Below are 13,560 nucleotides of genomic sequence, written 5' to 3' on the forward strand. Positions count from 1 at the left end.
GCACCACCTTCTCGGGAACGCAAACGTCACCACATGATGTTGCTTAGCTTGCATCCCACTGCGGTGACTTTCTAAGAGGATTACCTTTCAAATATGTTAATCTAATTATGAAAATATTTAGCCCCTTGTTGGTACCTTCGGAAAAAAAAAAAGTAAGTCCAGCCCACATTGATTATGTCTCTCAGGAATCCAATAAGCTTATATTAATTTGGTAAAGAAAAACAATACTTCACAAATTCAAGGGGATATTTAAGTCTTGTCCATGTGATATCATAGAAAATTTATTATACTATAATAAGGTTGAACCTCTACATCAATGTTGCAAAAATGCAATGCTGTTACCAGTCTTTATTTGTTTTAACCTCTCATGACAGTATGCAAAAATAAGTACAAATACACAATAGCTCATTTGTTAAAAAACAGACTTTTTAACACTACTGTATATGACAAGAGGTCCATTTGCCGAAACAACTACTGTACTGTACAGTATTTCATCCAGGACTGTTTCATTGCTCAACTGCATCCACTTACTTGAGAAAGGCTGACCCCCTGTGGTCATCACTAAGAAGTGCGTGTTATTTTCTCCAAGCAAAACATGGGGGAGCAGTGCCATCATCACACATCACAATCTATTGATATAAGGGAGTGAATGCAAAAATATACACAATTATTTATTTTATGCTATGGGGACATACGACGCCATTGTTACAAAAGCAAGAAAGTCTTCTTGAGAGCATTTGCTCAATCGTCTTTCAGGCCACCGTAGACAGCAGTCGGGACGCTCTTCTGTTCCAGCTGCACTTCTGTAATTGGCAGAAAGAAGGGGGAAACACAAAGCAGGTTGTTCTGGATGAAATCAATTTTAAAAAAAAGAAACATTTGAGGCCTGTCGTATCTCTCACCCTCCGGGCCCTGCCCGTCGTCCTCATCCTCATCATCAATATCGATCTCATCTGGATTGGCCTGTTTGGCGAGCTCGGCCAACTCGCTGCGAGATGTGTCACTCCTGCGTAATAAAAGGCAGGCTCATTTTTGTATACATTTTTAAATGTATTAGAATTTGTATAGGTTTATAGGAATACAACAAAAGGACACACCTGATAAAAAGAATCTTTTCTTTTGGCTTGGGTTTATCCTGTGCCGCCTCTGCCGCGAGCTCCTGCGCTTTCTGCTCCAACATCTTCATGTCGTCAATTCCTAACTGGCCTGGAGCAAGATCTGAGACTGGACACAGTCAAGGATTATTTCGGAATTAAGAGCAATCATATCTGGGCAAGGATGCACAAGGCCCAGTAGGGGTCGTCTTACCGGTGCCTGTGGAGCTCGTTGTGGCCTTCAGCATCTGAGAGGACATGAAGTTGACCTGAGTATTGTAAGTAGCCTGGACGCTGCGCTTGATTCTCAGCATCTCTCGAATAGTGTCCTCGTTTCCGTGGCGGATCTCGAATTCCTTCCACGTCTGCCAAAAAACAGCTGTGACCTAATGGGGGGGGGGGGGGAGAAAGAGAGATAGAAGTAACTGAAACTGAATACACGTGAAAAATCATTGGCGGAAAACGGACCAGCATCGGGAGGCGGCCGCTCTTACCCTGGGGTCGCAGATCTGCGAGCAGTAGGAATAGATGGCTCTGGCCCGATCGATTTCACCGAGTTTGCTCTCCATGTCGGCGAATCGCAAGCACATGTCCCTGGAATGCTCATCGGGGAGTACCTGGAGAAATAAATACACAAAATGTAAGACAACATTGTTCTTATTAGGGACAAGCCATGTCAGGACATGGATGAAGTCATTTTTAGGAGACTGCAAATTATGCTCGACAAAACTGATGATTAATTTAACACTGCTTGCGACTGACGCAAAAACTGAATTTCGCACATGCTACTCCATATGCACAATGGTGCATCAAATTTATTTAATAAATATTTAGATGTTCATATTCAGGTGATGCATTTTCGTTACTTATAAACCCAGATTGGGATCTTTGTCGCCTTTGAGGCAATATTTTGCAGACAAACACACTTTTTCCGCACTTAACCAGTTTGCAGTTTATATATCAAACAGAATAAATGATACTGCAGGTCATAAACAAAATGTATCTCTCTCAGTTTTGTTTCTGTTGGTCACCCATTTCCTCTTTCTTTCCGTATAGGATCCATCCATCCATCCATCCATCCATTTTCTTAGCCGCTTATCCTCACGAGGGTCGCGGGGGGTGCTGGAGCCTATCCCAGCTGTCAACGGGCAGGAGGCGAGGTACACCCTGAATTGGTTGCCAGGCATTCGCGGGGCACATAGAGACAGACAGCCGCACTCACAATCACACCTAGGGGCAATTTAGAGTCTCCAATTAATGTTGCATGTTTTTGGGATGTGGGAGGAAACCGGAGTGCCCGAAGAAAACCAACGCAGGCACGGGGAGAACACGCAAACGTCACACAGGCGGGTCCGGGATTGAACCCCGGGTCCTCAGAACTGTGAGGCCAACGCTTTACCAGCTGATCCCACTGTGCCGCCTCTGTATAGTATCGCAAAAATGAATTAATAGGGGGGATTATGACTAGTATTTCAACGCTTTACACAGACAAACCAAATGAAATACAGTATCTTGTGTAGACGTTATTACTTTACAAAGTGTTTAAGGTGTGTGAAATATGCCATGGTGAGGAAAATCCAATTACTTTTCACAATATATTTGACGAAAGTTTTTTTTTTTTTTTTTTTTTTTTCCCCCCCAGAACTGCAAGATGTAATGGCATTATAAAGTGTTGATATCTGATATCAGCGAGTTCTCAAGTGTCAGTATTTGTACCTGGTCTGGGGGAGGTATCTGTGCATCTCTACTTCTCAGAATAACGACTGAATGTACCTCGATAGCCTTCTGGTAAATGGCCCTCGTGTACGTGACGCCATATATTTCAGCCGCTCTCTTGATGTAGATATTGAACATCTGGTGTCTCTCCTCATTTTCTACCGCCTCCGTCGCTCTTTCGTAAACCGCCATGGCGTGGCGCGCCAGTCCGTACTCCTCCTCCAGCTTGGCATACAGCAGGTAGATGGCTGGCAGGTTGTGAGTATCACATTAGATCTGACAACACGAACGTTGAACGACGATTTTCTACAAAGCTGCTCACTCTTTGCGAATTTGGCAGGGCAGCCGTCGACGGCTTGCTCGAATAGATCTCTGGCTCTCTCCAGCTTCTTGCCTCCGTATCGGTCAATGAACTTGGTGAGGTAAGTGTTCCAGATGTCGTAAACGTTTGGCCACTTGAAGAGGGCGATGCCACGCTCATACGCCTGGACAGAAAAGCGTGACGCATTCAACACAGAGCATAATTGATTGACACGACAACTAAACTGCTAGATTTTTACTTTGAAGCTCTCCTCAAAGAAGTTGTGCTCTTCAAGGAACATGGCATAATTGATGACGATCTGCGGAGTGGCGATGCGCAGGTCAATAATACGGTCGTACACTGCTTTCGTCGACTGGATGGAGAGAACAATTAGACAAAATGTTTACAATTACCAGAAATAATGGCACTTTACTGTACAGTTGAAGCCAGAACTTTACATATAGTGTGCAAAAACATTTCAATTTTTATCTCTCTGTCTGAAGTGAAATCAGACTAAACCTCTCTTGTTTCAGATTAGGCAGGAACGCCAAAATTATTTGGTTTTGTTAAACACTACAATAATGAGAGAGATAATATGATATAATTTTCATTGAGGTCAAATGTTTACAAACATTTCCTTGGTATGGAATAGCATTTTCTTTGAAGTGCATGGCGGCACTCTGCAGGAATCCTGGCCCATTTCTCCTGACAGAACTGGTGACTTAGGTTTGTCGGTTGCCTTGTTCAGATCTGCCCACAAATGTTCGATGGGTTTCAGATCAGGGTTTTGTGATAGCCACTCCAAGACATTGACTTTGCTATCCTCAAGCCACTTTTGAACCATTTTGGGAGTATGCTTAGGGGTCATGGTCCATTTGGAAGACCCGTTCGCACCCAAGTTTTTGATTGCTTGGCTGATATCGCAAGATGTTGCCTTAATATTGCCATGTAATGTTCTTTTTTTCATGATGCCTTCTTTTTTTAATTCCTGCTGCAGCAAAACAGCCCCACAACATGACACTGCTACCTTCATGCTTCACAGTTGGTGCGGTGTTCTCAGGTCTACAAGCTTCACCCTTTTTCCTCCAGATGTAACATTGGTCATTATGGCCAAACAGTTCCACTTTAGTTTCATAAGACCACAGGACATGTCTTCAGAAGTTAAGATCGTTTTTCTTGGTATCTTTTTGCAAACTGTAATCTGTCTTTTTTTATGTTTCTTCATGTTGTCAGCTAACGTATCAGGAGCTTCCCAAGCCATGACCTCATCATTTCGCATTCCTCATGTTCGTTAAACACATCATACTTTTTGTGTGTGTAAACTTTTGACCTTAAAGAAAATAATGGAAAATTCTCAAAGAAATTCTCTCTGTCATTATTTTGGTATTTAACAAAATTGAATAATTTTGGCAATTCTCACTGACCTGAAACAGCAGAGGTTTAGTCTCATATGACTTCAGACAGTGAGACAAAATAAAAATTAAGTGTGCGTTTTTGCACATTGTATGTAAACTTCTCGCTGCAATTTTATGTATTGACGAACAATCCAAAAATATATCGATACATACCTGGAATGTGCCAAGACTCTCTTCCAAGTCTGCCAACATGGACCAGACCTTCAAAGACTTGTAGACCCGGTTTTGGACCGGCTCAGAGGCATCGAAGTACTCAGCCTTCTTGGATGGAATGGCCGTTGCTTTCTGTATTTATCAAACAAATAGTACAGAAGAACAGCATGCGTTTAAGTGATTTTTAACTACAAATATCGTAAACTTCCATTCACTGTGGGAGATAAACTCCAAACAGACCTGCAATATGAGAAAAATCCATAAAATAGACAACATATAATCCTATTATCGTTTCATCCCTCGCACACACTTAAAATACATTTAAACATATTAAAACACTTTTTAAAAATTTTCCACCCCGCAAAAATATGCAATATCGCGTGGCAACACTGTACTAATGACTTGCTACTTATTTGATCCAGAAGGAAAAGGCATTTCTCACCCTCAATATTCTGAGCGCCTGTTCGTAGTTCTCGTGCCGGAGTTCCATCTCCCCATATTCGCACCACACTGTGGCCAGGTCGTCCACCTGCTTGTAGTTGACTTTGGTGGCCCTCTCAAAGATGGTCCGGGCCTAAATGACACCACTTATTGCACGTTTCCTCCAGTGGTGGGCCGTTGATCATTTTTACAGGCTTTAGGAACTACTACTTACATCATCCAGCTGCTCATTATCCTCATAGAATTTTGCAAATGTGACCCAAAGCGTCTGAGGCTTCCCGGTGGCTTTCATGGGATCAACGGTCTGCACTGCCTCTGTGTATGTGTTGATGATCTGTCGAGAATTGGACGTGCAAATACGCAAGACATATTTTGTCAAAGTTCTGACACACAAAGTAATTTACAAGCCTCTTTTCTTTTCTTTATTTTTTTTTAAAGGGCTGAGGGGTCAATTATTTGCACATTTGTACTATTCAGTTAGGACTCGCTCCTTATGCCTCAACAAAAATGGGGATTAACTTTATTTGTTGCTGCAGTCTGCCCTTAAAGGGGTGTAGCCTCGTTGGCGATGTTAGGAGCTGTTTTTCTGAATGTTAGTGCCTCCTCCTTGCGAGTGTTTTTATTTTGTATTTGTATGTTTGGCTTGTCCCCCTCCCCTCAACTCCTTCACTCAAGCAAGCTGTGTATCCAAAGGTTACTCAAAAAACTAATTTTGGTTCACAACACAAAGCTCTTAATTTGGGGCGCTTCTAAATCAAGATTATAATTGTATCTCGGGTTTAACACATAAATCCAAAGCCAAAAAAACTCACCTGTCGTGGAACACCCTCGTACAGTTTCACACGTTTGTGCCACTCGTGGACATTGTGGGGGTTCTGGCGTAGCAGTACACTGTTCAGAAGAAGAGGTCGTCGCGCTATCAGCTCCTCAAAGCGTGCAAGTCGAAGCTCGAGATCAATGTCATCTAGAGAGCGAAGAAACAGAGAATAAACGTGGGATCTGGTCCGTTTCCCACAACTCCACACGAACCTTCTTCGTCCTGGCCCATCTCGGAGGTCGTCTCCATCTTGGCTGCGATCATGCTCTCCTCAAACTGAGCGTAACTGTCAAAGACTTGTGTGAAATCCCTGACAGTAACCACGGTGAGAATGGCCTCCTCGTACACATCCCGGGCCTGTGAGATGCAATAAGAGAGTCACATTCTTCACTGTATTTTGGGATTTAAGTGATTTTCAAGCAAAAGTTCTTTCTGGGATCAATGTTAAAAGCAATTTTCCATAAACTGCATCCAAGTCAGGTTGACAGATCCCATGTCTGCAGCCATTACGTGCTTCAGGGTCCCATTTACTTATTCAAGGAGTCGTATATTATTCGACGAAATAATGGAATCAAATATACAGAGTTGTGAGCTTTAAACACTTATTTGCCTCCAAACCTTTTCAAAGAGGCCGCTCCTGATGTAATAATCAGCCAAGGAACACCAAAGCTTGCCAAGCTGGTCTGTAAAGCGAGTGAGCCCACCCCGGATGATGGCGCCAACATTTAGGGAAGTCACCTTGTCGGGGTTCTGTGAAATCAGGTCGCACAACTCGTGCCACAACTACGTCAAGAAAAAAATAATAATAATGATTATAAAATATAAATTTGTCAAGTTGTATTCGCATATTTGTGTAATTTACCAGGGAAAGAAAAAAAAAATACCTGATAGTTAGATTTGCCTTCCTTGGAGACAAAGCTTTCATCATTGACAACAGCCGCAAGACGCACGGCAGCTTCATCCAGTCGGCCAACAGACTTTAAGTACTCAATGTAATCCTCTGCATTCTCTGGAGAAAGCTGCATAGAAACAATTTAGCAATTTTGAAAAACATTTCTAACCAAATACAGCAGATAACGGCAACTCTTCCCAATCCGTACCTTAAGGTATCTGCGGTAGACCCGTATGGCCGTCTCAGGCAGAGGCAGGTTCCGGACAAAGCGAAGATAGAGAGGCCAGATGCGTGGATGTTGAGTAACGGGAAGGGCTCGCAGCGCACGGTCAAATGATCGCCGACTCCTCGTGATCTTACACTGCAACACCAGGAACTGGCAGTAATCGATCCATATCCTTGGCATCTGGAGTCAAACCCAAGTATGCACAAGTTAAAAAAAAAAAACAACAACTTGTAGCCAATATTTGACTCTTTATCATAGTTATCACCTTATGCATAAACACGAGTGCTCTTTCATGGCAGTTGTTGATTTCCTCATAAACTGGTTCATTTATACATTTCCCTTTGACTTGTTTCCTCCTCTCTCTCAGGTAATTGTACCATAGTTTATAACTGTGGGAAAGGGGAATTAAAGAGCGTTACAGCTCCACATATTTTGCTTTATGACAAGTATATTTAAGTCAAGAACAGCAACGTATAAGAAATGCATCTCTGAAGAACACATTTACCTTCCAGGTAGCTCTTTCAGAGCCCGTTCATAGATCAAATTGAGGACGGGCTTGGCCGCATTCTGTTTAAACTCGATGTAACGCATCCAACACTTGACTGAATACGGATTTCTGATAATTTCCTCTTCATACGGAAGATCATCGTCCTCCTGAGGCAGGAAAACGAATCACACATGAGTTCAGAAGCAATGGCAAGAACACAAGTTAACTCGAATCTCTATAAGTGTACCGTCGCAACGACTGTTTTCATTTACTTTTATATACGATTGTACATATGAACACGTACAGAAGATATTCAATAGCCAAAATATCCAGTCAGAAAATACCGTTCATCACAATAACAAGTTAACTTCATCAACGTCGCATATAGCAGGACTAGCAGCCCTGCAAGCATTAGTCGTAGCCCGTACCAACCGAGCACTTCTATACCACATTTAGAGAAACGGGATAATTAAATGAAAGCTTACAAATATAACATCCTGTTTTCCATTTAGGGGCGGTATTTCTACCATGGTATATGGAGGGCTCAATGAAAAAATATTACTGTTCGCTTTAGCTAACGCTAGGAAGCTAGCTTGCCAGAGCGTGTATTGTCAGAGAGCTTCCAAACAAAAAGATATGGTTGCGTCACTAAGGGTCACGTGTTTCCAGTTAAGCCAATGATCAGGGAATTTGATGAAACCTGTAAAGTCATTCCGTCTGTCATAAGTTACTTTGCACAGCAAAATACCAAAAATCAGTCATGATCAACCATTTATGGCAAACGTATATCCACAAATACAATTTTTCATTGGATTTAATCATTTCTTTCATAAGATTTCACTCAGCCATCAACCACGTCAACGCTGAGAAAAGAAACACCGGAAATGAGACGTCTTCGCTCTCGGAAAATCTCTGATTAGTTCAAGAGTAGTATTTCCGCATTTTGCACTGCGCATGTCACGAGAAGTTGTCGCGGCTTTCAAGTAATAAACACATTAAATAAACAATAAACACCAATAAACATGAAACAACAATAAACACATCTATTCTTCTGCTGTTTACTGATAGAGATTATTTGGGTTGTGTGCAGTTAGTTTTTCAGTAACCATAAATAAATAAATAATAAATAAATAAATAAAAGAAAGAAAGAAAGAAAAAGAAAAAAAGAAAGAAAGAAAGAAAGAAAGAAAGAAAGAAAGAAGAAAGAAAGAAAGAAAGAAAGATATACACAAGTAAATACCGTACATATAAACATAAACTTGAATCCTCGGGAAAGCATTTACAAACCCAATTACAAGTTTAAAAAAATAAAACCATCATACAAAGATTTGTAAATCATGTTCAACCTAACGGGAAGAGCTCGCAGTACAACCTATATTTAATTGAGATACACTACATCTCTATCTATCTATCTATCTATCTATCTATCTATCTATCTATCTATCTATCTATCTATCTATCTATCTATCTATCTATCTATCTATCTATCTATCTATCTATCTATCTATCTATCTATCTATCTATCTATCTATCTATCTACACACACACACACACACAAATATATATAGGTAATATTTGGCCGGTGGCAGTGCCGTGAGAAGCAAAATTCATTTTTTTTAACAGACTGATTCTTTCCTTTTTTTTTTTCCTAGAGTGACTCTGCCAAGACAACCACGAAGAGACCTTTAAAATGTGCTCATAAAATACGATGCAAATGATTAAGGGTCTCCTCAATAAAGAATATCTTTATCATCACTATCCAGAATCATTTTTTCATTTTTCTGGAAATCTTGTTTTTATGAAAACATCCCGTTGAAACAGTTGCCGTGCAACTATTCCGAGGTGTACCCTGCCTCTCGCTCAAAGAAACTGGGACGGACTCCAGCTCAAATCTGACCCTAATGAGCATAATGAGAATATGTGAGGTTTAACCCTGTTGAGCTTTTGGTCTTTTAGCATGCTATTGGACTGATAAAGTGGAATATATTCCTTTTTTTTTTTTTTTTTTTTTGCATTTAGACTTAATTGTAAGGCATACACAAATCAATCCAAAATAAAAACTAAAAACAAGAAAATCACTTCCCATTGTCATAATTAGTCTGGATGCTTACATCCTACTGTAAATGCACTTAAAGTCCAAATGAAGAATCACACCAATAAAAAAAAAAAAAAAAAAAGACACATTTTAAAAAGTAGTAAAGTTAGGTGACAAATGCAACACTATTTTCGGTCCTCCCACTCTTTTCTTACAAAAAGGGCTAAAACGTTTCCGAAAGAGCGCAACAAGCATATGGCGAACGTCTGCAGGGACACATGCATCACGCAAAATTACCAGATGTCAGCGTCTTAAAGTATCATATGCGGCAAGAGGATTAAGTTCAATTGGCTTGTGTGGAAATTATTTTGGGCCTGATCTCACATGAGTTGCCAAGTGTTTACTTAACCATTTAGGGACATACATAGCTGGCTTAGCGTGTATGCGTTGAACCACGTAATTAATTTTATTACAAGGATCTAAAATGCACAAATACAGTTAACTGAAGATCACGGATGTCTAGGTGCTGGTCCAAAATTAAACCTGATGCAAGGCACCGTGGAACCTGATGGAAAAATTGATGTACATATGTATTCAGTGACTAATGTAATAAGCTAGTAACTAGCTATCCAATATTAAAAAACTAGTTTATTAGTCACATAATCTTGGAGAGAGGTTATAAGCATACAGTATAAAACTTCGTTGAGTGGAGATATACAATTAAGTATTGCATATACATTTCAGTCATAGGGAGAAAATAGTTTCTTTGAAAGAGGCTAATTAACTCTTCAGGGAGCGTGCGGCCGACTTTCTTTCATTCCAGAAATCTCAAACACGCGAGTGTCCCGCAACTAAACACCGGCGGAATTTGGACGGGCCTTCCGACCGTCAAGTTTTCCCTATCCCAGATTAGGGATGGTTGTTGTGAGTGACATGTCGTGATGTCCTTTTAGATCAAGAACCGCGTTTATTGGAAGGATACACAAACGATATTCTGGCTATTTCACGAATGACATCAATGGAGATGAGCGGTGGCGTCTCCGTCCAGAGCTACTGTACATCTCAACAAATGTCTCAGTCATCATGATTTTGTCCATTTCTCGTGAAATAGTAATTAATCTATACATTTACATATGTAGTATTTTACTACTTTATGTCTGCGTGGAGTATATTTTTAATCCCTTTGATTGTTGATATTATCTTTTTGTGTTTAAAATTGGTGGTATAAACATCATCCCTACATTTCTTAATATAGCCTCACATGCATGTATTTCCATGGATCCTGCACATCCATAATTAACTTAATTTAAATTACACTTGTGTTTGAACAATCCATCATTATGTATCTATTTTTTTTCTTCCCAATAGTTAATGCTGAGAAGTTTTAAAGATTTCTCACTTTTTCTTCATCGGAATTGCGTGCGAGTGCTTGTGGCGTTAGACTTTCACACGGGATGGGAACCATTAAAGCAGGTGGTGTAACTTCATACTACATTTTTAAAATTCTAATTACAAATGTCCCGGCCACAAAATAGGCAACAGGTCGGAAAGGGGCGATGACCAAACTTGAATGAGGGACTCGTGCTGACCGGGCGTTCTAAGCCTCTATAAAAGAAGCAGCCCGACGCCACTGCATCAACTGATAGGCTTCCAACGCAGGTAAGTGGGTTTCAGTTTGAATTCCTCTTGAATAGCGAGATGATAATATTGATAACTGGTTTTAGCTCAGTTCAGGTCCATACACCTGGGTTATATGTTCTTTTTCATCATTGAAGTCATTAATTGATATTACACAAATTCACGTGTTCAGACGATTACAGATTATAGAGCTCGTGCACCTATGTCGTAAAATCACGTGACTTGTGTTTACCTCGCCATATTGCCGGTCAAGCAAAGCATTCCTCCATGCTAAGTCGGTTGGAGACCCCACGAAAATATGTCTCATAGTACGATGCCCAGAGTCTTGTCCAATACCGTCAGACATTTAGAAGGTGAAAATAAACGACGGTACGTGGAAAAATTAGATGAACTCGGAATAGAGGACCCGTATTAAATGCCAAAATCGATGTTTTCCCCGATAAGAAACTGGACTGTTAATTCGCTTCAGCTCTGTCTTGGAAAACTGGATCTCCACATGGATCGGGTGAGTAAGTCATCAAGATTTACACGGAAAAGTTTGAAAGCGTATTAAAGTCTGGACGCATACAAATACTTTGTTGCTGGATCTGTTCTCATCAGGAATAAATCCCACAAAGTGACAGTTTTGACGACTCGTGTACGCGGAAGTGTTCGGCGACACGTTAACCTTTGCCGGAATCTGTCGATCTTTTCAGATAGTATTCAATACAAATACCAATATTTAAATAAATGACCCCTGGTTTTCCACAAACTCTCATTCATTAAATATGATTGGAAAAAGGAGGACGGAGTCATCTCCACGGAACGTACACGGAAGCGATTGCGGCCACACTTAACCTTCGTAAACCTCTGCAACTGGCAGTTTTTTTTTTTTTAATACGCATTGTTCTCAAATGAGCCAACTTGGCATTATAAATACTTTTTGGTCATTTGAGATTGAGAAGAATAATTCCTACCTGAAGTGAAGCGATCGCTGCACAGGCGTGTGCGTATTTTGGTTGGGGACCATCCATTACGTTTGGCTGCCGAAATCCATCGATATTTTCTGCTTTTTTCAGCTGGTATTCCATAGAATGACCTCTTTGAATATCTGTCTCGTCTGTTGTTTGACCGGCAATATGGCGCCGTGAAAATGGCGCCGTCACATACACTAGCTCTATATTTAATATAGCGTTACATGTGCAATGACGTCTTCAGTCTCAATGAGTTTCTAAATTATTTATGCAATTCTGGAACTGTGTGTTTAGAACGGTTGAAAGTTTTGCACTGACTAGATTCTAAATGTTTTTTTATAGCGCCGAGAGACTCCCTCGGAGACACTCATTGCTTTCTTTGAACGCGAAGAGGTAAAACGGCATAAAAGCATGAAGGCTAATAATGTTTCATGTGTATGGAGGAAAAACCAAACACTTAATGACATTTGAACGCTGCTTGCAGTCTCCGTTAAAACGCCGACATGAGCACCGATGCGGAGATGGAGCAGTATGGCGCTGCAGCCATTTACCTCAGGAAGCCAGAAAAGGAGAGGATTGAAGCCCAGGCGGCTCCCTTCGATGCCAAAACTGCCTATTTTGTGGTTGATCCAGCTGAGATGTACCTGAAGGGTAAACTCACAAAGAAGGAGGGTGGAAAAGCCACCGTTGAGATTGATGGTGGAAAGGTATCTTGTACCACGTCCTTCGAACAATTTTAATTTAAAAGAAAAATGTTAGACCATTTTGATAAAATGAGGTGTTCTTTTTTTCTCTATAACTTTGTAAAATTGTTTAAGTGGTTTTAGACTCGCTCTCCATAATGAAAACTGTCTTTTCTTCAGACTGTCACTGTAAAGGAGGATGACATTCACCCCAGAAATCCTCCCAAATTCGATAAAATTGAGGACATGGCCATGATGACCCACCTCAACGAACCCTGCGTACTGTACAATCTCAAAGAGCGCTACGCATCATGGATGATCTACGTGAGTTTTCGCTTTACAGCACCCGATATTGAACGGCTATCTGCATTCACACCGCTAACCTCTCATCTCTCCTTTCTCAGACCTACTCAGGGCTGTTCTGTGTTGTTGTGAACCCATACAAGTGGCTTCCAGTGTACGACGCCACGTGCGTCACAGCGTACAGAGGAAAGAAGAGGATCGAGGCCCCGCCCCACATCTTCTCCATCTCTGATAACGCCTATCAGTTCATGCTCACAGGTAAGGAACTCCATAGATGTGGACACTATTGAGGGAGCGCCAAGTGAATTTCTGCCTAATATGCTCACATTACAGATCGTGAGAATCAGTCTGTCTTGATCACGTGAGTACAGTATAGCAAATAATGTCGGCTTCGATACATATTCAT

The 13,560-nt window shown here is 40.9% G+C and overlaps 2 protein-coding genes across 4 annotated transcripts in view; one reads left to right on the plus strand and one right to left on the minus strand.

Annotated features, from left to right (window-relative positions):
• Window positions 1-13,560, plus strand: part of LOC133514649 (myosin heavy chain, fast skeletal muscle-like) — a 28,083-nt gene that overhangs the window by 5,588 nt on the left and 8,935 nt on the right. Inside the window, exons 2-7 of the mRNA XM_061846480.1 lie at window positions 11,113-11,236; window positions 12,511-12,561; window positions 12,653-12,875; window positions 13,032-13,175; window positions 13,256-13,412; window positions 13,488-13,515. Coding sequence (XP_061702464.1) covers window positions 12,672-12,875; window positions 13,032-13,175; window positions 13,256-13,412; window positions 13,488-13,515 — 533 coding nt within the window. The 5' untranslated portion in view covers window positions 11,113-11,236; window positions 12,511-12,561; window positions 12,653-12,671. The remainder of the gene's footprint in view (window positions 1-11,112; window positions 11,237-12,510; window positions 12,562-12,652; window positions 12,876-13,031; window positions 13,176-13,255; window positions 13,413-13,487; window positions 13,516-13,560) is intronic.
• xab2 (XPA binding protein 2) lies at window positions 659-8,442 on the minus strand. Of its 3 annotated transcripts, none has more exons than XM_061845612.1 (19): window positions 8,243-8,442; window positions 7,561-7,709; window positions 7,321-7,444; window positions 7,038-7,235; window positions 6,822-6,956; window positions 6,556-6,720; window positions 6,150-6,294; window positions 5,933-6,084; window positions 5,335-5,454; window positions 5,122-5,253; window positions 4,680-4,811; window positions 3,371-3,484; window positions 3,133-3,295; window positions 2,868-3,058; window positions 1,589-1,711; window positions 1,309-1,480; window positions 1,098-1,224; window positions 903-1,006; window positions 659-803 (listed from the first exon to the last, which is right to left on the minus strand). In XM_061845612.1, the coding sequence occupies exons 1-19, from the start codon at window positions 8,264-8,266 to the stop codon at window positions 742-744; spliced, it is 2,532 nt and encodes an 843-aa protein (XP_061701596.1). In that variant the 5' UTR covers window positions 8,267-8,442; the 3' UTR covers window positions 659-741. The 3 variants fall into 3 exon arrangements, with proteins under 3 accessions (XP_061701596.1, XP_061701595.1, XP_061701597.1); XM_061845611.1 differs by lacking the exon at window positions 8,243-8,442 and adding an exon at window positions 8,028-8,231; XM_061845613.1 differs by lacking the exon at window positions 8,243-8,442 and adding an exon at window positions 7,847-7,863.

Source organism: Syngnathoides biaculeatus, chromosome 16 (assembly GCF_019802595.1).
Source record: "Syngnathoides biaculeatus isolate LvHL_M chromosome 16, ASM1980259v1, whole genome shotgun sequence".
Taxonomy (NCBI): Eukaryota; Metazoa; Chordata; class Actinopteri; order Syngnathiformes; family Syngnathidae; genus Syngnathoides; species Syngnathoides biaculeatus.

What these genes read in the sequence shown, in the direction of transcription:
- xab2 (XM_061845611.1), bottom strand. Translation starts at nt 8,072, where the DNA reads ATGGTAGAAATACCGCCCCTAAATGGAAAACAGGATGTTATATTT. An exon ending in TCTTTGAGGAGAGCTTCAAA is followed by an intron (nt 3,296 to 3,370) that starts GTAAAAATCTAG and finishes TTTTCTGTCCAG; the next exon opens with GCGTATGAGCGTGGCATCGC. An exon ending in TTTACCAGAAGGCTATCGAG is followed by an intron (nt 1,712 to 2,867) that starts GTACATTCAGTC and finishes TTATTTCTCCAG; the next exon opens with GTACTCCCCGATGAGCATTC.